The sequence below is a fragment of the Hippopotamus amphibius genome, chromosome X (assembly GCF_030028045.1).
Source record: "Hippopotamus amphibius kiboko isolate mHipAmp2 chromosome X, mHipAmp2.hap2, whole genome shotgun sequence".
NCBI classification, from domain to species: Eukaryota; Metazoa; Chordata; class Mammalia; order Artiodactyla; family Hippopotamidae; genus Hippopotamus; species Hippopotamus amphibius.
In genome coordinates, this window is record NC_080203.1 from 108,757,365 (window position 1) to 108,781,754 (window position 24,390).

Genomic DNA, 24,390 nt, shown 5'->3' on the forward strand with positions numbered 1-24,390 from the left:
GCCGCCATACCTAAACTAAAGAAAAAAATCACTCATAATCCTGATATTTTAATGATTCCGAATTGCTAACCTTTGCCTATCATCTCTTCCATTTCTTTTCTTTTTTCTTTTCTATTTTTGCCATGCTGCGTGGCTTGTGGGATCTTAGTTCCTCAGCCAGAGAGCGAACCCAGGCCCTCAGCAGTGAGAGTGTGGAGCCCTAACCACTGAACCACCAGGGAATTCCCCTCTCTTCCATTTTTTTTGTCTACATATTTTTAATTGTCTTCATAACGTAGACAAAATTTTGAATTCTGATTTCAGTTAGTATTATATAAATATATATGTTGCTATATAACATAATAATTATCATTTTTAATTATAATATTTCATTAGGTTCCATCTTTCACCATTTCCCTACTGATTAGACATTTAGAAAACCTCCACTCTTGGTTAGAAAAAATAGTGGAGAAAACATTGGAATAACAACAGCCCCTTCACAAAGGAGAAGTCAAATTTGAGATGGCATCTGGGAAAAGTCCGTTTTGAAAGCATAGACAAGGTGGAAGGAGATAGCAACAGGAAATACTAGGCAAAATAATAGGCTATAGATGGCCCATCATGTCAATAATTAATGAGTAGATCACTAAGAGATGCCCATAATGTATGTTTAGTTTCTTTCCCATATCACCCTTAAGTTTTTGGAAGCAAAAATATAAAGTAGTTGATTTTGTTAATTGCATGGCTTCATTTGCTCTTCTACATGGGCCTAGTAAAACAATAATGTTCTTTTGAGATGGAAAGACATATTAAGGGAAATGATACAGGATTTCCATCATAATCAAAATGTCTGCGAAAAGGCTATGGCAGAATCTGTGAGAGAGGATGCCATTTAACTTTCATAAGAGGTAACATGGTATGCCATTGGCACTTAAAACTGTCAGCAATGGTCACCATGGGATTTCTTTTATTTGGCAGAATCTTGATTTACTTCACAACCTGTTTCCCAGGCTATTGAGATTGGTCCAAACTTGGCAATGGATTCTTTGGGAAAATTATTTCTTAATGATTTTAAACTTTCTTTTCCAGTGTCAAGAGATTTACCAAGACTCAGAGTTTTCACTTATTTTTTTCCCCTTTCAGCTTTTGAAAGAGAAATTCCTTTTTTTGTCTGTCTTGTGATTGCTTTTGTGTCAAACTCGGCATAAAAGCTTTTCAAACGTGACGGCATTAGCTGTTTTGTGCTTGGCTGAGCTAAGAGTACATGAATTCAATAGAGAAGCGAAATCTTGTTTGAACCTAGCTGGTCTGGCTATATAATACTTAAAACTACCTGAGGTGAGAAACCTGATAATTTATCAAATTATTAAATAAAGATTTCCAAGGCTGCAAAATATCTGTTTTTAAGACATTCTTTAGGGAACTTGAAATGTAGATACACTGTAATCATGTAATTAATTTTAAAAATTGAACTTGTTATATGTGGTAAATCTGGTAGCTATTTGAGGTTTGCAAATTATTTTACTAGGAAAGAAACTAATCAGAGAGAACTTCTTTTTCAAATATGCAAGTAGAGCTTTATAGTTTTCATTTTTTGAGGGGATGGGTGGTATTAGATAGTATCCTTATCTACTAAAAAGATATATACAGTAATGGAAGTTAAATTCTCCTTTCACACATTTTATTTACTTTTTAGATGAGCACAAAATTAAATCAGCAAATTGACCCACACTGGTAGTTTGAGGTTTGGATTTCTGATACAGTAATGAAAAACATTATCAGAAAACTTCTTGCTATGACTTGCTATTTTTTCATGTATTTTCTTTATTCCCTTTTGTTCTCCCCTAAAAATTCCACATGATTAAGAAGAAAAAAATCAATAACCTGATAATCCTCAAAGCATACAGAGTGCTTCCTACATCACTGATAGAGTATAGGAAAAATAATGGGTAGTTTCCCAGGTACTGCTATAGTATATAAATATTTAATGCAGAGCCACCAAGACATTGATAGCATTATGCTCTGATTGCACCGTATTTTGCCTTATTTCCTTTTCACACTTTAACTTATTCCATGCTTGAAAATATAATGTGGCAACTCTGTAAATCCACTCCTCCATAAAAGCAGCAAATTGCAAAATAGTTAAAATTTCCTGTTCTAACCTCTGGAAATTAACCAAAGGTAACAGCAGGGTTTGAGGCTTTTTAATTTGGCCTGTTCCTTAACTTTCTCTCAGCTACACAGTAACCTTAAAAATTAACAGTCTTAGAGATACCAGAAAAAGAGAATAGAACTTATATTGAACATGTTTTTCAGCCACACTACTATGAAACTAGAAATAAATTACAGAAATAAAAATGGGAAAGGAACAGACAGGTGGAGACTAAACAATATGCTACTAAATAAGCAATGGGTCAATGAAGAAATCAAAGGTGAAATCAGCAAATACCTCGAGACAAATGAAAATGGAAACACAAAACTCCAAAATCTGTGGGATGCAGCAAAAGCATTTCTAAGAGGGAGGTTTATAGTGATGCAGGCCTTCCTCAAGAAAAAAGAAAAATCTCAAATAAGCAACCTAGCATACCACCAAAACGAATTAGAACAAACAAAGCCCAAAGTCAGCAGAAGGAAGGAAATAATAAAGATGAGAGGAAATAAATAAAATAGAACCAAAAAAAAAATAGGAAAGATCAATGAAAACAAGAACTGGTTTTTTGAAAAGATAAACAAAATTGATAAACTTTTAGCTAGTCTTACCAAGAAGAAAGAAGACCCAAATAAACAAAATAAGAAATGAAAGAAGAGAAATAACAACCAATAATAGATACAAAAAATCTTAAGAGAATACTACAAACAGTTATATGCCAACAAATTAGACAACCTAGAAGAAAATGGCCGGTTTTCTAGAAACATACAACCTGCCAAGACTGAATCAATGAGAAACAGACAGGTTGAACAGACCAATCACTAGTACTGAAATTTTCTAGTTAAAAAAAAAACTCTCAGCAAACAATAGTCCAGGACCAGACGGCTTCATGGGAGAATTCTACCAAACATGTAAAGAAGAACTAATAACTATCCTCAAACTATTCCAAAAAATTGAAGAGGACAGAACACTCCAAAATTCACTCTACGAGGCCGCCATTACCAGACAAAGACACTACAAAAAAAAAAAAAAAAAAAAACCAAAAGAAAAGAAAATTATAGGCCAATATCTTTGATGGATATAAATGCAAAAACCTCAACAAAATATTAGCAAACCAAATCCTACAGTGTATAAAAAGGATCATACATCATGATCAAGTTGAATTAAGGATGGTTCAATATTCACAAATCAATATACCACATTAACAAAAGGAAAGATTTAAAAAAAAATGATCACCTCAATAGATGCAGAAAAAGCATTTGACACAATTCAGCATCCATTCATGATAAAAACAAACCAAAAAAACTCTCAACAAAATGAGTATAGGGGGAACATATCCCAACATAATAAAGGCCATTTGTGGCAAACCCACAGCTAACATCATACTCAATAGTGAAAAGCTGAAAGCCTTTCCTCTAAATTCAGGAACAAGACATGGAAGCCCATTCTCACCACTTCTATTTAACATAGTATTGGCAGTCTTAGTCACACAGCAGTCAGACAAGAAAAAGAACTAAAAGGCATCCAAATTGAAATGAAAGAAGTAATCCTATGACTATTTGCAGATAACATGATGCTTTATATAGACCCTAAAGTCTCCACCCAAAAACTAGTAGAACTAATAAATGAATTCAGCAAATTTTCAGGATATAAGATTAATATATGGAAATCTGTTGCTTTTCTATACACTAATATAATAATGAACTACTGGAAAGAGAAAGTTAAAAAAAAATCCTGTTTAAAATCACATCAAAAAGAATAAAATACCTTGGAATAAACTTAACCAAAGTGGTGAAAGACCTATACTCTGATGAAGGAAACTGAAGATGATGCAAAGAAATGAAAAGATATTTCATGCTCTTGCATTGAAAGAATTAATATTGTTAAAATGGCCATACTACCCAAAGCAATCTACAGATTTAATGCAACCCCTATCAAAATATCCATGACATTTGTCACAGAACTAGAACAAATAATCTTAAAATTCATATGAAACCATAAAAGATCCCAAATTGTCAAAACAATCTTTGGAAAAAAAGAAAAAAGCTGGAAGTATCACCTTCTCAGACTACAGTAATCTAAAACAGCATGGTATTGGCACAAACAGACATGTAGATAAACGGAACATAATAGAGCCCAGAAATAAACCCACACACCTATGGTTAATTAATCTATGCCAAAGGAGGCTGAAGTATACAATGGAGAAAAGGCAGTCTCTTCAAAAGTGGTGCTGGGAAAACTGGACAAGCTACATGTGAAAGAATGGAATTAGAACATTTTCTCATACCATATGCGAAAATAAACTCAAAATGGATTAAAGATCTAAATATAAGACCTGAAACCATAAAACTCCTAGAGGAGAATATAGGCAAAACCCTTTTTGACATAAATCATAGCAACATTTTTTTGGATCTCTCCCCTAAGGCAAAAGAAATAAAAGCAAAAATAAACAAGTGGGACCTAATTAAACTTAAAAGCTTTTGCACAGCAAAGGAAACCATCAACAAAATGAAAAGACAACCTACAGACTGGGGGAAAATATTTACAAACGATGCTACTGACAAGGGATTAATCTCCAAAATATACAAACAGCTCATACAGTTTAATATGAGAAAACAAACAACCCCATCAAAAAATGAGAAGACCTGAGTAGACATTTTTCCAAAGAAAACATTCCAATGGCCAATAGGCACATGAAAAGGCACATTTGCTAATTAGTAGAGAAATGAAAATCAAAACAACGAGATACCACCTCACACCTGTCAGAATGGCTGTCATCAAAAGGTCTGCAAATAACCAGTGTTGACAAGGATGTGAAGAAAAAGGAAACCCTTGTACACTTTTGGTGGGAATGTAAATTGGTGCAGCCACAATGGAAAACAGTATGGAGGGTCCTCAAAAAACTAAAAATAGAGCTACCATATGATCCAGCAATTCTACTCCTGTGTATATATCTGGAAAAAATGAAAACACTAATTTGAAAAGATACATGCACCCCAGTATTCATAGCAGCACTGATTACAATTACCAAAGATATGTAAGCAGCCCAAATGCCCATCAACAGATGAACAGATAAAGAAGATGTGGTATATATATATACAATGGAATATTAATCATGAAAAAGAATGAAATTCTGACATTTGCAGCAACGTGGATAGACCTAGAAAATATCATACTTAGTGAAATAAGCCAGACAGGGAAAAACAGTTTATATTACTTATATGTGGAATCTGAAAAATAATACAAATGAATATATATGCAAAACAGAAACAGACTCCCAGACTGACTGTTTTCCCCAGATATCAGGAACAAGATAAAGGTGTCTGCTCTCACCACTGCTATTTACCACTGTACTGGAAGTTCAGGCTGGGAAAATAGGCAAGAAAAATAGATAAAAATCATCCAGATTGGAAAGGAAGAAGTAGAACTATATCTATTTGCAGATGACGTAATCTTGTATATGGATAATTCTAAGGAATACACTAAAAACGTATAGAACTAGTAAGTCAATTCAGCAAATTTGCAGGATCCAAGATCAAAATACAAAAATCAAGAAAGACTCAATTAAAAATCAGCAAAGGATTTTAATAGACATTTCTTCAAAGAAGCTGTACAAATGGCTAATGAGCACATGAAACAATGGTCAACATCATTAGTTATTAGGAAAATACAAATGAAAACCACAATGAGATACCACTTCATACGCACTAGGGTCGTACTTGAGTAGGTGTGTCAGTCAGGACAGGTTAAGTTAGGCCACAGTTCCAAACTATCCCCAAATCTAGAGACAACACAAAGTTTCTATTTTATTCATGTTACTTGTCCACTGTAGATTCACAAGGGCATTCTACTTAGCTTAGTTATTCAGAGACTGCAGCTGATGAGAGCTGCATCTTGATACATACTTCCGTCATCAGAGAGTCAGGAAACATAGTGATGCCATTGGCTCTTAAACAGTCTGCCTGGAAGTGACATGTAGCCAAAATCAGTTATGTTATCATCCCTAATTGAGTGGGAGTGCAGATGCGTAATCCTCTGGTGTGAAAAAGGGACTGAATGTTTGTAAACAATCATGTAGCCTACCTCGGTAGGCTCATGGGATTTGAAAATAGCCGAGAAAATGCCACTTTCTGGGAATCTGTCCTCTGGCATTCTCTCTAGAATCATTTCCACCCAACCATGTCCACACCCTCTCAACCAGACTGCTCTTAGATGCCTGGGGTAGTTGTGTGATCTGTTAATTACAACACTGCTTAAACCTTTTAATAAAGTCAGCAAATTAAAGAGAGGGCCCAGATAAAGAGAATGCTTTCCAAAATGTCATAATGAAATTAAGGTAATGAAGCACTTGGAGGGCTCTCCTCCCTTCTTTTTGTATAAAACTTATTCCAAAGAAGCTGGAAGAGAAATGGGGCCTGAAAATAAAGAGGGGGAAAAATAAATTGTATGCCATTAGTTTAATTATAAAAATTCATTACATGAAGCCATGTAAGACAGAAAATAATGGAACTCTAATGGGTTGGCCGATAACGTATTTACTAGCCTGCTCTCAGCTTGTAGTCATTGTTGAAAGGACAAAAAAGTAACAACTTTGGTGTGTAGTCCTCAAAGCTATTGAAAAGATTAATCATTTCCAGTAAGCTGGAAAATGAGGGCCGTTTTCTCAAATAGTATCCCCTGTTTAGAGTGTTACCTTCTGAAACAGAGTTGTTTGGTAATGTCAGAGGTTTAATAGATGAGTCTTGAAGGTAATGGTGAGAGGCTTGACTTTTGAAATAGCTTCCTTACAGATATTTTAACATTTCTTTTATATATCCATGAAGAGGTTTTCTGGGTCATTTTAATTCACACAAGCAAGAAAGAAATTGTGTTTCTTTTTCCCAATAAATATGTATAGAGCATTAATTTACACTTAGGAGTAAACTGTTTAGTTATTTTTTAAAATAAACCAAATATGTATGTTTTTCTGCTGTCTTTGTTTGGCAATGTCTTTCTTTATTATGCACAGTAATTTCCCAATCATGCTATAATCATCAAGGAGACTATTTTATAGTCTTCTAAATTCAATTATAATAAATCCAACCATCTTCTTTAAATTCTTTTATGTGGAAACATATCTTCTTTAAGTAGATTGAACCCTAAATATTGAAGCCAAGAGACCTACATTTCTGTGATGCCTCTTTCACTGACAAGCTATGTCACCTTCAACAAGTCACTTAACCTTTCAGGGTTTTTGTATGGGCAATTATGGGATTGCGTAAGAGGAAAGGAGATGGAGGAAAGGAGATAACAAAAGATGAAAGTGGATATTTATGTAAGGATCATATATTTGAGGGCTTTGTAATCCAAAGAGAGAGGTTTGCACTTTGTCTTGTAGGTAACAGGGAGCCATTGAAAGGTTTTACAGAGGAGTGATGTTATATTTGCATTTCAGAAAGATCCCTTGAGCATCTATACATGGATGGAAGGTCTAGTTTGAGAGTAGAGAGAAGGAGCCAATAAAAAGGTTATTGCCATGTCCAAGTAAGAGGCGGTGAGGGCTTAAGGCAGTGGCAATGGAGGTAGAAGATTTGGATAGAAGGGAAAATTGTGATACATCTTCTTCATGCGTGTGCTCTCTGCCTCCTCCTCTAGTTGAGGATCAACTTAGACCGCAGAGGGAGAAGGGTGAGCTAGGGACAGAACCTTGGGGAACACCAACACTTAAGGGACAGCCAGAAAAGAGTATACAGAGGACACCCAAAAAGCGGGGACCAAGGAAGGAGGGAGCCTCAAGAAGAACAGAGCAGTCAATAGCACCAGTTGCTGCGCTCAGATCAAGTAAATGAGAACCTAAAACTTTCTACAGACTTTGGCCTTTAGTGACTGAATCAGTCAAGTAGTTTCACAAAAATGCTGCATGACAAACAACTTCAGAATGCCAGTGGCATGCAACAATTAGCATTGATTTCGTCACGAGTTTGCAGCTCGTCTGGGGTGGCAGTGTTTCACGCTGCAGATTGATTGGGCTGACTCCTCTCCACATATCACTCATCCTTCTCCAGGGATGAGCAGGCTGGCCCAGGACATGTTTGTCTCATGATAATGCCAGAAGTGCAGAAGGGCCAGCCCCACTGCAGAAGCGCCAACCCCACTGCAGAAGCGTGTTTTAAGCCTCTGCTTATGTCACTTCTGTTAACATCCCGCTAGGATTAGGCAAAACAAGTCACGTGGCCAAGCTCATTGTCAAGGGCAAGGAAGTAAAGTCTGCCTTTTGTAGCAGGAAATTCAAAGTTACATAGCAAAGGGCATGGATAGGAGGTGGGGTAAAGAATTGAGGTCAGGTCAGTAATCCGATGTGCCACACTGACTTCTTTCAGGATAGTTTTAGTGAGGTGGTGAGGGCAGAAGCCTGATGTTGATGAATTATAGAGTGGCAAGAATGTGGTCAAGTTGAGGCAACGAGTGAGCATTTGCCTTCTGAGGAGGTTAACTGTGAAAGGAAAGAAAACGATAGCAGATTTTGTCGTTGTTTAAAGGTGGGGGAGAGACTCATGTTTGAAAACTGTGGAGAAAGACCTTGCAGAGAGGCAAGAGATTGAAAAGACACAGAGAAGGGAGTACACGGAGGAGGATGAGGAGTGTCCAGATGGAGGAATCAGTGTGCTTGAGCGCAAGTGTCACCTCTTCCTCTGAAGCTGGAGAGAAGGATGCAAGATGTAAAGTCTGATATTTCATGGAACTTATGCTTGATGTTAAATTGCCCCTGTGTCATTATAGGTAGGGTCATTTGCTGTGTGACTTCTTCCAGTTCATATCATCAGGGTCTGTTTTAGAAACCACACTAGATATTTTAAGCAGAGGGGATTTAAATACGGAGGACTGGTTCGTGGCTAATGAAGGAACTGAGAAGTCCAATAGGACATAGTGAGGCAACTCAGAGTTCAGTGACATCGGGAAGCTGTTACCACTTCAAGGGCTGGAGAGCCAATACGTGTCGCCAAAGCCCAGAAACCAGAGTCACCTGGTGCTAACTTGACCACTGTGGGGGTTGCACAGCAGGTACTGAAACTATAGAGAGAGGGTGTGTTCAGTAGGAAATGGAGACACAAAGAAGACACTCCCCACGTAGAGGGAGACATATACTCTAGTTTCACCCTTCCTCCTGCTCTGTCACCAGCCTAACTCAGCTAGAAGCCGGCTAGCAAGAAATCCTGGGAATGTCTGATCCCCTAAAGTGGTTAGTACATTTGCACTACTAAGTAGAGTAGGAGAGGGGCAGAGAATGGATCTAAGAGCTAATAAGCTCTTAGCTGTTAACTCACAGAGCTACATTGTTTTTAAATGAATCTCTTAGTTCATGTACACAAACATGGTATCTAAGGCAAAATGAGAAAACCCAATATGTAGAACCTTTTATCTGTAAGTATATTAGGATCCTGTTTTATAAATTTCCAAGTGTTGACGAAAAATTAATCAGTCAACCTAAGAAAGAAATGAAAATTTTATTCGAGCCAAATTTGAGGATTATGACCTCGGAAGAGCATCTGAGAAAGCTCTGAGAACTGTTCTGCCCATTAGAGGTCAAGGCACAGTTACATAAGTTTTTTTGAGATGCAGGGCTGTACATCAAATGATGTATTACTGACAGTTTACATAATCCAGATCTAAGCATAATTGTGGTGAGTCATGTGACCCCTTCCAAGATCATGAAGGAATGTTTAAAAAAAAGGGGGGGGGGAATGTTATCTTTTAAGGAGTTGTTTTGTTGATACTGGGAGAATGCGGCTCTTTATGGTTGAGCAGGCATTCCCGCTGATGCGGGAGGTCTGGTCAATGCGTAATGCAGATACACAATGCACAGTAGAGGGGAGAGAGCAGGCCAAAGGGCAGAGAAGATTTTTTGTATTTAAATGTTTCTTTTCTTGCCATAAAATATGAATTTTCTTTCACATAAGCACTTTGATTTTGCTTTTGACCTCATAAGAAACCTGAGGCGTAAGCAGCAGAAGTAGCCCCATCCTATTTTACAGACAACAAAACTGGAACTCAGAAGGCTAATTGATAACTTTAAGATCAAACTGCAAGACAATGGCCAATCAAGACTTCCTGGGAAGATGCCTTTTCACTACGCTGCATTGCTTTTTATGACGCTCCTTTGAGTCAGAGCCATCAAAATTTTTTAAATCGAGTTCACCTGAAACAAACCCGAATTCGTTTGTAGGTGAATATGCCAGAACACATTTAAACAATCCTCAACTTTAAAACTGTAGGTCTACATACTCACATTTGTCTTCTACATTAAAGGGCCACTTTTAGAGGTGCAGTGTTATAGACAATGTCTATAAAACAGTGCGTCCCTTTTTTTCATTCAGTAGAAGCTCACCCTGTGGTGGCTGTAGTATGAGTCATTAAAAATAGCAGCAATAGTAGTAGTAATCGTAGTAGTACTAGTAGTAGTAGTAGTAATGATGATATAACCAGGCACCACTCTGTTTTCCCTGGATTTTATAAATTAATCCTCATAATAATCTTTCAAGGTAAATACTGTTAATATACCCACTTAATAAAAGGGGAAACTGAGGCATAGAGAGTATAATTACTTTCCCATTTGTCACATAACTAGTAAGTGATCAAGTCAGGATTCAAACCCAGCAGGCTCATTCTGTTGCCCAGACTCTTAAATACTCTCTATTCCTTCCTTGTTTTCCCTTGTGTCAGGGCAGTATTCCTAAGAAGAGTTCTTACAAAGAAAAAAGAGAAAGCATACATTAAAATTAAAAAATTTTAATACTCAAAATTCTTGAAATGAATTCAGGTTGTCCCATAGTCCATCATTATTTTTTCTGCCTAAAATTCTGTGTATAAATACCAAGCACATATTGTAGCAGCGTCATGTGAGGTTTGAAAAAGAAATATTTCTTTCCTGGTTGGGGACACAATCTTTTGGAGTTTGAGCATTTTACGTTCCTTCTAGAAAACACATACACACATATATGTACGCCTACAAAATCATCTTTTTTATGGGCTAGTGCTCACAGTATTTTGAATTTCTTCACACACCACGATCACCACACAATTCCCTGTAGTGTATGCCATTGTAAATGGCATTCAGAACTAAAAAGAGTGTGTGTGAATTCTGTTGTATTTTTGAATGTTACACTTCTGTGATCTGGAGTTGTCCCAGTAGTAAATTTCACAGTAGTAGGCAAAGCTGGTCAAGGTCATTGTTCCTGGTGTGAATGACACTTGGTTAAAGCTCAAGGTGGTCAACATATTATTACCTTAGGAGGAAGGGAAACCAGTCTTTCTGGTGAATGTCTTTAAGAAGGGAGAAAAGGGTGCTGTGCTTGAGAACCTTTGAGCTCAGATAAGGGCCTTAGCCCTGTCAGTGTTAGTCAAGGTCAGTGGGATTTTTTTCCTTTTAATCCTACATCATAGCAAAACCTGAGCAGTATGCAGTGAAGGATAGCATTCAGTCAAGATTTCCTTAGGCATAAAAATTTAAATTTCAGTGTGAATACGAATTTGAAGAAAAATATATGGCTTGCCAATTTTGCCTTTTAAGCATTAAAGTGTACCAAAAACTCTGGTTTGAAATCAAGCCTTACTCTTTTACTACTTTTTTTTACTATGAAGTCTCTGATTAAACTTTAGCCTGCTATGTCCTTCAAGATTTTGGAAATTTTAGCATACTTTTCAACTTCTACTTTTAGGTATTTTTTATGCTCTATAGATTAGAACCAAAGAGTGTATCCTCTTGTATCTAGACTTTTCAAGTAGCAACCAATGAGTGAGGGTTGACTTCCAAGATTGTTTTTCTTCCTTAGATAAAATAAATGATTTTTAATTATAGTTATTAAAATTTTAATTAACATTTTATATTGTTAAAACTATACATATATGCTCTGATGTCGGTTCTTAATAGGTATTTCTTTAGCAATTGCATTTTTCTTAAAAAGGAATTGGCTTACTAAAAGGTAACTAAGTTATTGGTGTCAGTTTTGTAGATTCTTATGCTGCCAATTAGAGATTTAATAGATGATAATAAGCTCTTCTTTTAAAGTGCAAATACCATCTTCTGGATAATAAGGGCCAATTGGTCTTTCATATCTTAGTATACATTACTTTTAACACTATAGGTTAAAAGTAGCTTAAGCGAAGAAGGAAAGGGAAGAAGAGGTAATTTTATACTGTAGGAAATTTCTAGAAAGGGAAAACCTTTGGTGTGTGTGTTTCACCTCAGAAAGGCTTTTGGACAGTGTGAGGATATACAAAATGGAAAACAGGAGCTTCAGGGCTTGATAGAAAGGAGTATATAAGAAAAGGCAGGTATTCCACAAGGTTAAATTTTAATTGCTTTGTAGTACAGCAACTCTGTGCCTTTAGAAATTGTCTCTCTTTTCACTTTTACAGCATTAAGTTAGTGATACTGGCTTTAACTGCTTGCTACTAGTTCAGTTACCTGGGTCTATTTGCTATATGCAATAAACACAATTATTTCATTTGATTCTAGAATAGGATGTTCTGATTAACAGAGAAATGCCAGATTATATACTGATTATACATTTTCAAGGAACAGGAGTCTACTCAAATATACTGAAACTATGCTGAAAGTACTAGTGTTTGATTTTTATCATAAATCACATTAACATAAAAGAACAAATATTAAAATAAAAATGATTACTCTTTTCAGAAACATGAATTTCAGTTTTTTCTTTTCCACTTCCAGTTCATGTCAATGTACTCTTGCAGATTTAAGAAATACAGTGAAGGACTTCCTAGGTGGTGCAGTGGTTAAGAATCCGCCTGCCAATGCAGGGGACACGGGTTTGAGCCCTGCTCTGGGAAGATTCCACATGCCACGGAGCAGCTAAGCCCGTGCGCCACAACTGTTGAGACTGTGCCCTAGAGCCCGTGAGCCACAACTAATGAGCCCATGTGCCGCAACTATTGAAGCCCACGTGCCTAGGGCCTGTGCTCCACAACAAGAGAAGCCACTACAATGAGGAGCCCATGCACCACAACGAAGAGTAGCCCCCACTCACAGCAACTAGAGAAAGCCTGTGTGCAGCAACAGAGACCCAACGCAGCCAATAAATAAATAAGAAATAAAATAAAATAAAATAAAATAAATAAATTTTAAAAAATACAGTGAAGGTAGAAATTGTGTTCTGGGTTTTTGTTTGTTTTTTTGTTTTTCCTTGCGATTTCTGTGCACATTTACTGCATATTGGACCACTGGGTTGATGTATTGCCTTACTTTAATGTCCTCATTAAACACTGAAATTGTTTCTCATTTTTTTTTACTATCTTAGTTAATGAAGGCCTTTATTCCTATAATGTATGTCTTTTCTTTTAAATATTTTACTAGGAGATATAAAAATTAGATTACTGGGTCAATGGGAATAAGCATTTGTATGTCACTTAATATATATTGCTGAATTGATATATATTGCCAAATTGTCCTAATAGATGCTATTCACAGCAGCAGTGCTAGTTTGGCTACAGTCTTTCCAGCTTTGGATTTTTTTTTTTTTAACTTAATTGGTGTCAAGTTGTAATACCTTTATTTTTTTCATTTTTTGAAAGTTGATTTTTTTCCTTTTCTATAGAAACTTTTTATCCTTTCTCTCATTTGAATTGCATGTTATTATTCCTTTGTCCATTTAACCCACCATGTTGGATTTGATATAACTATCTTAGTAATTTAATAATACCGTAATGCTTGGAAGCCTCTTTCATGCACTTGAAGCAGTGTTTAATAGAAACTTGGGGTTAATATGCGTCCAGATAAACCTATCATTGGTTTATTTCTTTCTTCGATATATATTTTAAGTGATGAAATACACGGTTTGATAATACTCAGTTGTTAAAGATAAAAAAGAAAGCATATGTCATTCGGTTTAGATTCTTATGTTTAAAATTTTATTCTGATTTTAAAGTTGGATATTTTAAAAGTATTATGAATAAACTGATCCTTTAAAGAAGTTCATAACTAGAATAACAGCACTGTTTTGTTTTTTTTTGATGCTTAATATTTTCTGTATGCAGCTTTAGTTGAATGCCAGTAGATGGCACTAATTGCATAAACAATTCAACAAGTTAATGACGAGGGAAAGAAATATATGCGATATTTTTTTCTGTTCAAGTTTTGGTCTGTGTCATACTCAACAATTATTTCAGAGCTAATTTTTGTAGTTTGTTCTCTCCCATGATACAAACAATTAAGCCAAGTTTGTTTCCAATTAATTGCTACTAAGTTGAAATACCTAATACTGATTATTGCTCAAGATGCTGTATTTGAAAAGTTTTGTCATGAAAAGTGGGTTAGCTTATTCTATCATGATTGACTAAACCACACACGGTAGGTTAAAAGCAATCATGTAGACATGCTCTGACCTGAGGATTCAGAAGCTATTTGTGAAGCATTTTAAGAAAGTCCAACTAGAGAGTGCAAGAGAAAACTGACATTCATTCTCTTTCCCATGTGCGTCTATAGCAATTGGCCAAAGACCTCCGCCAGTGGCAGATAAATGTAGATGTGGCCAATGACTTGGCGCTGAAACTTCTTCGGGATTATTCTGCAGACGATACCAGAAAAGTACACATGATAACAGAGAACATCAATGCCTCTTGGGCCAGCATTCATAAAAGGTATGAACTACATTATTTCTGAAACTATTTGCTGACTCTAATGGACGATGCAGATTTGTTTTCCTGTCCTGCTAAACCAGGGCTTTGGGAGGATCCAAGGTGACAAATGCCGACTAAACTCACAGTCTTGCCCAAGTGCTCTTATTTTAAAGATGAGGGACCCGAAGACTGAAGAAATGACTTGCCCAGTCAGAAAGGTAGTGACATAACTAAGCAATTATACAAAAACAAAAGACTGATTTTTGGCTGTCAGAGCCATTTATCAGTCTGCTTTGAGAACTCTATCTGAAGAAATACTGTTCTTTCCATCATGCCACATACTGCCCCATCTTTAGTCTGACAAGGAAGTCACTTTGGGCTTCACGATGGAGTTATAGCTGTCTGTGGAGCCATCATGGTATCTCACTCCACACACCCAATGGGAAAACTTGTGTAGTGTAACGACTCATAACTTCATTTCCCATTATGTATCTACGGAAATCAACAGCTCTTAGAGACACCATCGCCTCAAACTAGGTCCTGTCTCTTTGTTATCCACTCTTAACCCTTTGTGCTTGTCTTTTATAAACATTTATCCTAATTATAAACAAAATTATAAACTAAAACATGAATTATGGAACTAACGGTTTAATGTTTGTCCTTTACATTAGTCTAAACTCCCTGAGGACAGAGGCTATCTTTCTTATTTAACCCGTCCTGAACCAGGTGATACAGTAGGGAGCTGGTAAATATTTGTACTTTTTTTTTTTTTTTTTTGGCACACGGGCTTAGTTGCTCCGCAGCATGTGGGATCTTCCTGGAGCTGGGATCGAACCCATGACCTCTGCATTGGCAGGCGGATTCTTAACCACTGCGCCACCTAGGAAGCCTTATTTGTACTTTTTTAATTGAAATGTAGCTGATGGACAATATTATGTTAGTTTCTGGTATACTATGTAGTGATTTAACATTTGCACATATTGTGAAATTATCACTGTGATAAGCCTAGTAACCATCTGTCCCCATACAAAGTTATTACAATGTTATTCACCATATTCCTTGTGCTGTATATTACATCTGCATTGCTTATCTGTTGTATAACTGGAGATTTGTACCTCTTACTCCCCTTCACCTATTTCACCCTTTTACCCCCTCCTCCCATCTGGCAACCACCCATTTGTTCTCTGTATATATGCATCTGTTTTCATTTTGTTTTGTTAGTTTTGCTTTGTTTTTTTAGATTACACATGTAAGTGAAATCATGCAGTATTTGTCTTTCTCTGACTTACTCAGCATAATACCCTCTGGATCCCTCCATGTGGTCAAAAATGGCAAGATTCCAATTTTTTACACTTGAGTAATATTCCATCATATCGTCTTTATGCATTCATTCATCTATGGACATTTAGGTTGCTTCCATATCTTGGCTATTGAAATAATTCTGCAGAGTAAATATTTGTTGAATGATGTTGCTATGTAATATAGAGTTACCTTGTTCATGCTATGGGAAGTCAAAGATTATTGGGTACTCACTTTCAGTTCTGTCAGAAAACAGGGGCAAAATAGTACCTGTATGGTGATACGGAAGACCACAGTGAGAGGTAAATGAGTTCCAGAAGATAACATGACTTACTGAAGTCAGGTAGGTGGCCTTTATTAAGAAAAAAAAGGCACCATTAAGGAAAACAAAAACAGATTTTGAACTAAGCAGAAACTGTTAGGAGTAAGGAACTATTAATATATGGAAATTGAGAGACCAAGTTAATCTTGAAATTGAGGTAAAGATTGAAGAGTATAAACTCCTGTGAAACGGGATTTAAGCTGGTCATCCTGGGGGAATAGAGCAGCTCTAGCCCTGAATTCCAGACAATGGGTGTTCAGATGGCCATGGAAAAGAAGACTCAACCTGAAGTTGGGGAGTTATATTTGGGGCCCTATCAATGGAACCCTGGTGACGAGAGGATGAGATTGAATAGGGAACTGATAATTAGAAAAAAAAAAGTTCTCAAAGTTCCTGCCTCCTCTTAGTGGCACGGTTTGTACTTTTTGCTCCAAATACAAATCTGCTCTCTGATTATTCAGTTAAATGAGGGCAGATCAGGCTCAGGTAGACTTATTCATATGTAATCAATTGGTATCAGAGAGTCAGTAGTTAAGATCTCAGTGGAACGAGGATGGAAGATGCCTTAGAGGACTGGGATGGGGAGGGTGGGGGGGACTCGAGGGAGGGTGGGGGGGGAGTTGAGGGAGGGAGGGAATACGGGGATATGTGTATAAAAACAGATGATTGAACTTGGTGTACCCCCCCAAAAAATAATAAATTAATTAAAAAAAAAAGATCTCAGTGGAAATTACCTGCTTCTCAAAGAGAGGCGTCTGTAGGTAGGCAAATTAAGATCAGAGATTAATTTGGTGAGTTTAGGGAATGTAAGCCAAGAAGGGGCCAAAAAGAAGATATAAAATGAGGGCTTCAAGAGAGGTCTGTCCCGTCTGTGTCACTCTTTCATGTTCCTTGAATCTCCAAACAGCCCTCTCATTCTTCTGATCACTTTTGTAAGGTCTTTGGATCCCTCAGAGGAGGGGCTTCCAGTTTATATTTGTTGACTTGGTCCCTAAAAAGCTACCACCTAAGGAAGGTATATAGTTCTTTCTCCAATGGGTAAAGTAAAATAGAAAGTTAAAAACCAAGTTATATTTTCACTAGCCCGTAAAGAATCTGTGATTTGCCAAGCTAATTTGACTCATGCCTGTAAAGTTCTTCCCTGTTTCTTTCTCACATATACTCTGTGAAAAGGCACCCACTTGTGTAGTTTGTCTGCTGATGACTATCCATTTATACCATTTGCAGCTGAGAGTGATCTTTGAGTTTCAGACCTGCATCTTCTATTGATTTCATTTTAGCGTCCCTCGGGAACTTCAAACTTCATAGGCCCAAAGCTGGACTCATCTCTGTCCTCTTACGACCTCTTTCTCCAAATGCAACCTACTTCTCTTCCTATGATCCCTCTCCGGTGAACGTTTCCACAGCCCATTCAGTTGTCCACATTGGAAACTCATGCTTGACTCGTCCTTCTATTGAACACGATCCCAGTAGCCAAGCGATCACATAGCTATTTATTGCCTAAATAGCTTTCAAATCCAGTTACTTCTCTTTCTCCCTGCTCTTCAACTATCGTGTCTTGCTTAAACGACTACATCTTTCACCTAACTGGTTTCGCTCCTTCTCGTCTTCCTGCTTCTTACCCATCCTCTACACAGAAGGCAGGGTGATCTTTCTAAATATAGTGCCTTCATATAGCTCACCCTCCCCCCAGCTTTAAAGGCTTTAGTGGCTTATCCATTATTGTTTGAAGACAGTCCACCCTCCTTTAAATGACTTTAAGATCTTGTACAATATGGCCTTTCCTTAAAACTCCAGCTTAAGTTTCTGCTCTCCCTCAATCTCTGCTCCCCATAAATAACGTTGAGCTGTGTTCATTTCCTCACAGTTATATTTTGTCTTCTCTGTTACTTGCTTCCTTTTTGCGTGGTTACGTTTTATTCATTATCCAGGTCTGGGTGTAAATGCCATTTCCTCCAGGAAGCCTTCTCTGACTGCCAACCCCAAAGCCTACACTCTGTTATAATCCTTCCCTCACTACACTGTACTTAAGTATTTGCTGGTCTTTGTCTCTTATGAGAATGTCTGCTGTGTGAGGGTATACACATCGGCTGTTTGTCCACCGTATTACCTAGCCCTTAGCTTGGCACATAGTATCTACCCCCAGAACTTTTTTTTAAAGACCTTTCACTGAGATACAGTAAACAGACAATAAACTGCATATAATTAGAGTGTACGATTTGGTTTTTTTTTTTCTTATTAGTAACGTATGTATGGCAATCCCAATCTCCCAATTCATTCCCCCCCAACCCTCCCCACTTTCCCCACTTGCTGTCCACATGTTTGTTCTCTACATCTGGGTCTCTATTTCTGCCTTGCAAATCTACGCCCAAAACTTTCAATTAAATAGCTAAATGAACACACAAACAAAATAACTAACGATAAGTGTTCTGCTGTGCCACTAACTCAACACAGAAGAAAAATGTATCCGTTGGCATTGCTTTCAGTTTCATAATGGAAAACCCAAGTTCCATAGCCTACCTAATGGAGGTCTGTTTCTGGCACTTAATGAGAGGCTCAGAGTTAGGCAAGTCCTGACATGGGCTTGGGAGCTCAGCAATGTCAACCCCAAAGTCTCCTTGTTCTTCTTGGCATTTCCCTGGGAACATATGCCTTCCCTGAGAACAGCAGCAGCAGAAGAGGCAGTGCTGGTGTCAGGAAGACAGGGGCTTTCCCAGGAACTTGCGGGTCAGAACTGTGCCACAAAACCACCTCTAGTATCTAGGAATTTGGGTGGAGCCAGCCTATAGAGAATGTCTGCCACCAAGGGTGTGGAAAGAAGAAACTGATAAACTGTCATGCTGTAGCTGGACAGCAGGAAGTTCCCTGGAGAGACAGCCAGTGAAATCTGAGTCAATACAGTGTAGTCATGTAGGTCGTATGTTCACGCACAGCGTTCTGGCATGTAGGGTGGTCATAAAAGTGGGCCATTTGGGCTGGGTGGTTGTTCTGGTCCGTGTGAAAGGGCATGAGGACAGCTGCATTCTCTATTAGCTAATGATACCTTTACATGGGAAGTTCACATTCTGTGTATGTGCTTTGTGTCATCTGCACAGATTAAACCATATTTTACTTGGCTACATCTTCTCTCATTTTATGTTCTTATAGATCTTGTGCTAGATAGATCAAGAACAAGAAAACCCTTTGTGTGATCTTCTGCATTTTGACCTTTTTATCTAGTATCCCACCCAGCTAAACCCAGAACGTCCTCCTCCTCCTCTAGATTTGTGCTGTTCAGTAGGGTAGCCACTAGCCATAGTAGGTGGCCATTTAAATTTAAATTATTACAATTAAATAAAATTTAAAATTCATTGCTTCCAGCTCATCAGCCACCTTTCAGGTGCTCAAGAGCCACAGGTAACTAGTGGCTTCCCCACTGATCGTCCTGCTCTAGGTGGTCTTTCTTTATATTCCCCTAAGCAGTTTAGCATACATTTGTAACACTTACATACTATATTACTTCAGAAAGAGATTTTGCCAAATTTTGTAGATAAAGAGTATTTCCTTTACAAAGTGGTTCACGTTATTCCACGTCCTTATTTCTACCTTATTTCTTCTATTTATCCACCTTCTAGAGTTGACATTTAAAGTCTCAAAAACTACAACTATCACAGAATATAAACACTTTTACTTTTGTTGTTAATCCTATAAACATAATTTTAAAGGAGACATTCTTGATATTTGGTTTAGGGAATAAAAGTATCTCATGTCTTTGAAAAATATCTATAATGAAGACTTTTTAGGTAGGGGAGACTGTTGAAAGCATTCTGATTACATAATTTCTCACGATTCAGCTTTTACCACTGAGCACTGATGTATTGCCTGCACTGAAACTTTGAGTCATATAGATAAATATATGCAAGAATTTTGGGCATTTGGAAGCCTGTGTAAAGCAATAAAATCTTTACTTCAGTTTCAAATTTTTGAATGTTAAATAAGATATAAAAAATGTAACTTGGAAGAACTTTACTTTGATACCATATACTGGTAGGCTATAGCTTCAAGACATTCAAAAATAAAAGTGAACTAATTTTGTTTTGTATTTTAGTGTTCAATTTAAGTTTATTAATAGGTCAGAGGAATCTTCAGATTCTGTACTGGCTTTTATAGGACCTTTAATTACCATTTTATATAGGTAAATATAAATAGCCACGTGCACCTAAAAGGATAATCTACCATTCATGAATAAAAGCAAAGGCTGCTTCTCAAGTAAATTCTTTAGTTTAGCAATTCCTATAAGAACATAGATCATCATCGTGACCTATGTAGGAAAAATATTTTGTTTCCTGATCATATGCCTGATAGAGTCCATGTTAACATATAAAGCCAGAAATGTGGGTCTCTGCAAGTTCATTTCTTTCCCTTCAATCTCTGTGAATAGATATGAATTGGTGAATAAGATAATATTAGATGTGATATTACATATCATTGTGAGAAGCCTCTAAGGATTAGATTTCAAGGACTGCCATCTGGCTGATGACTTTATGATGACACTGTCATGAGATTTCATTTCCTTATTTCTATTCCAGGATCACTCTTGAAACAAGAAATGAGCATTAACTCTGAATTGTCAGTCTGTAGCTATAGGAGGGCTTCTCCAACTACCAATCAGCAAGGAGCAAACTCATCAAGTAGCGGGGCTGGTTGTAGTATCAGAGGGTTCAGCATGGCTAGAAGTTCCTTGCAAAAGCTCCCAGATACCTAAAAACTTTCTCTAGGTTCCAAGAAAGATTTAGCATGTATGTGTGTACATGTGTATATGCATGGACATATATGCAAGTATGCTATCCTTAAAAGAACATCTCAGTATTCTCCTGTCTGCTCTAATAATATGTTTCAAATTTTAATAATGACAATTAATAGTTGAGAAACTGAAAAATTATCACTGGTGTTCTCCACCTTTGGCAACCATGGAGCGCTTGTAAATCACTCCTTGCTTCTCTATCCTTAGGTCCTTTCTCTTTTTCACTTTAAAGAAAGAAGAAAAGCGAGAAAAATTATTGAGCCCTATTTTGTGTGCACTAAAGAGCTACTCTAGCTGAACACTGGATCTCTTTCACATTCTCCAACATATTTTTTTTAGTAAGTGTTCTGCTGCCTTTCTCTGGGATTTTCAATTTCTTCTTTCTTCTTGCTCCTCCCTTTCAGCCAACCATCATACTCAAGTTTCCCTCATCCTTAAAAAACTTTTTTAGGATACCAACTTTTCTAGCCAGATATCCTTGTTGCCCCTTACCATCAAAAATTTTTTAAAGCCGTAATTGACATTATTGTTTCCTCTCCAGCTTCTGGTTATGCTTTGACCCACTTCAATCTGGCTTCCCTGGTATGTCCACTTTCCTGAAAAAAGGACTCATTAAGATTGTCAGTAACTTTTATAATAGCTAATTGCCCTATTTTATTTATCCGTCTACTCCTTTTTAACCTTGGTCCTGTTGATCAACTCTACTAGTTGAAACTTTCCCTTCTTTGATTTCCAAAACAGTATTATTTTGCAATTCTCCCATTTCTCTAGTAATACAATAAGTGTGAAGTGCTTGGCACCATGCCTGGCACATAGTGAGAGCTCAGTGAATGTCATCTGTCGTGAACATTTTAAGAATTCATTCACTTGGTGAATATTTTGGTGCTAGGTGTGTGCTGGATAGGCCCAGTTATTGGTACTAGGCATACAGCAGAGAAAATCCCTACCCTCATGAAGCTTACTTACGTTCTGGGAAGGAGAAGGTTGAGAAACAGACATTAACAAATAAAATAGTTAAATATATGGTATATAAGATTGTGATAAGTGAAATGTGGAAACATAAAGAGGGAAAGCAATTGAGAATGCGTGTATGGGGGTGGGGGGAAGACAAGTGCTATTACTTAAATATGGTGGTCAAGAAAGATCTCACTGGGGACTTCCTTGGTGGTCCAGTGGCTAAGACTCCACACTCCCAATGCAGGGAGCTCAGGTTCCATCCCTGGTCGGGGAACTAGATCCCACATGCTGCAACTAAGAATTTGCATGCCGCAACTAAAGATCCCATGTGTCGCAACTAAGACTTGGCGCAGCCAAATAAATAAATAAATAAACAAACAAACAAATGTTAAAAAAAAAGACCAGAGAGCTCTCACTGAAAGGGTGAGTTTTAAGCAAAACCTAAAGGACCTAGAGATGTGAGCCCTGTGGATAATTGGGGGGAAAAAAAAACAAAACAGTGCGGGAGGGTTCTAATGACGGGAAATGCCCTGAGGCAGTAGTATGCTTGGCATGTTGGAGGAACCTTAAGGAGACCAGTATGATAGGAATGGGTCAAGCAAGCAAGAGTGTAAGAAACAAGGAGTTCAGAGAGGTAAGAGGAACCTGATTACATTGGGCCTTATAGACCCCTGTAAGGACTTTAGCTTTTACTCTGAATGAGATGGGAGTCGTTGGAGGGTTTCGAGCAGAGGAATGTCATCCTTCAGCTTATCTGGCCCCTCTGTGATAACAGACTGAAGGAATCAGTGAAACCATTAGGAGACTGTTGTCATAATTCAGTCGAGAGACAACTGTGATATGGACCAGAGTAGGAGAGGTGAATGTGGTAAGAAATGTTCGACTTGTACTGTGTTTTGAGGACAGAGCCCAAAAGGTTTTGTAATGGATTAGATTTAGTTATGGAAGAGACACATCAAGGAAGACTACAGAGTTTTTAGGCCGAGCAACTGAAAGATGGGGTACCCGTTTACTGACATGGAGAAGGCTCCAAAAGCAGGTGTTTTAGGAAGAGGATGTGGACACGTCACTTTTGAAATGTATATTATGCATCCAGGTGGAGATGTGGAGTAGAGAGCTGGCTATAAAATCTTAAGTTCTGGGCATTGGTAGGGACTCAAGATGCAAATCTGGGAGTTCTAACAATAATCAGTATAGGCTCTCTTTGCTGTATACAACCTTTAAATCTTGGTATTCCATTCTTAATTCTCTCTCTCATTTCTCTATACACATTTCAAGTACCTTTGTCAACTTCAACTACCATTAAGATTCCTCAGTTTCAATTTCCATCTCACATCTTTCTCCTCATCTCTAGAACTATACTTCCAGCCACCTACCATACATCTCCATCTGCACTAGCTACAGGCTCCAAAATGTCTAAAGTAGAAGGCGTTATCTGCCCCTAAAACAATGCTACATTTCCTATGTTTTCAGGGAAAATTAATTCTTAACTTAATTGTCTCTAAAGCTGGAAACCTAAGAATTACCTTCTACCTTTTCCTCCGTCGCTCTTCTCTACTAATACATGTATTAAATTAACTTCTAAATTCTGTGACTTCTACTTCAAAGATTTCTCTAGAAACTACTGCCTTTTATTCATCTCTCTTTGTCATCTTCACCTCATCCTAAAGCTTGTCCATATTTTGCCTGGTGGATTGTGACCACCTTTTCTCTGTGCTCCCAACCATTGGGTCTCTGCATTCACTTGGCATTCACACTGACCCCAGAGTTATTTTCCTTAAAACTAATCTTCTGATTTCCCTTTGCTCTCAGCACTCTTTCATTTTCCTCTTGAGACCTGATGGATAATATTTTCATATGTGATATATTCCCAAAAGCATACCCCAATTTTTCTGACAATAAAAAACAACAAACAAACAAACTTGATTTATTTTTGGGAAAGAAAAGCAAATAATATCACAATTTGTGCTTGTTCGTCAGTTTGTTTCTTTAGCAGAGGGACAGGCACGTGAACTTCGTGAAAGAGCCTCACGTTCTATCCACAAATGCCGTCCTTTCTCAAGACATTTTTGAAATTCCTTTTCTGGAACCACCTAAGGACTGTTTTATGATCTTCAGAAGATTGTTGTATTATTGTGTAGCCACACCTTGTGTTTGCTGAATAATTGTACTCAGTAATTGTGTATTGAATGAAGCAGTTCATTAGATGATGGATGCTAAATGGCTTTGGATTATTTCCAGAAACTTAAAAGATGAAGATTTGCTGCTGCCCTTGAGGCTCTGTAA

The 24,390-nt window shown here is 37.4% G+C and overlaps 1 protein-coding gene across 5 annotated transcripts in view; it reads left to right on the plus strand.

Moving 5' to 3' along the window:
• Positions 1-24,390, plus strand: part of DMD (dystrophin) — a 1,940,210-nt gene that overhangs the window by 1,416,908 nt on the left and 498,912 nt on the right. For all 5 annotated transcript variants that reach the window (XM_057717394.1, XM_057717395.1, XM_057717398.1 and 2 more), the window contains one exon: positions 14,610-14,764. In XM_057717394.1, the coding sequence (XP_057573377.1) occupies positions 14,610-14,764 (155 nt within the window). The remainder of the gene's footprint in view (positions 1-14,609; positions 14,765-24,390) is intronic.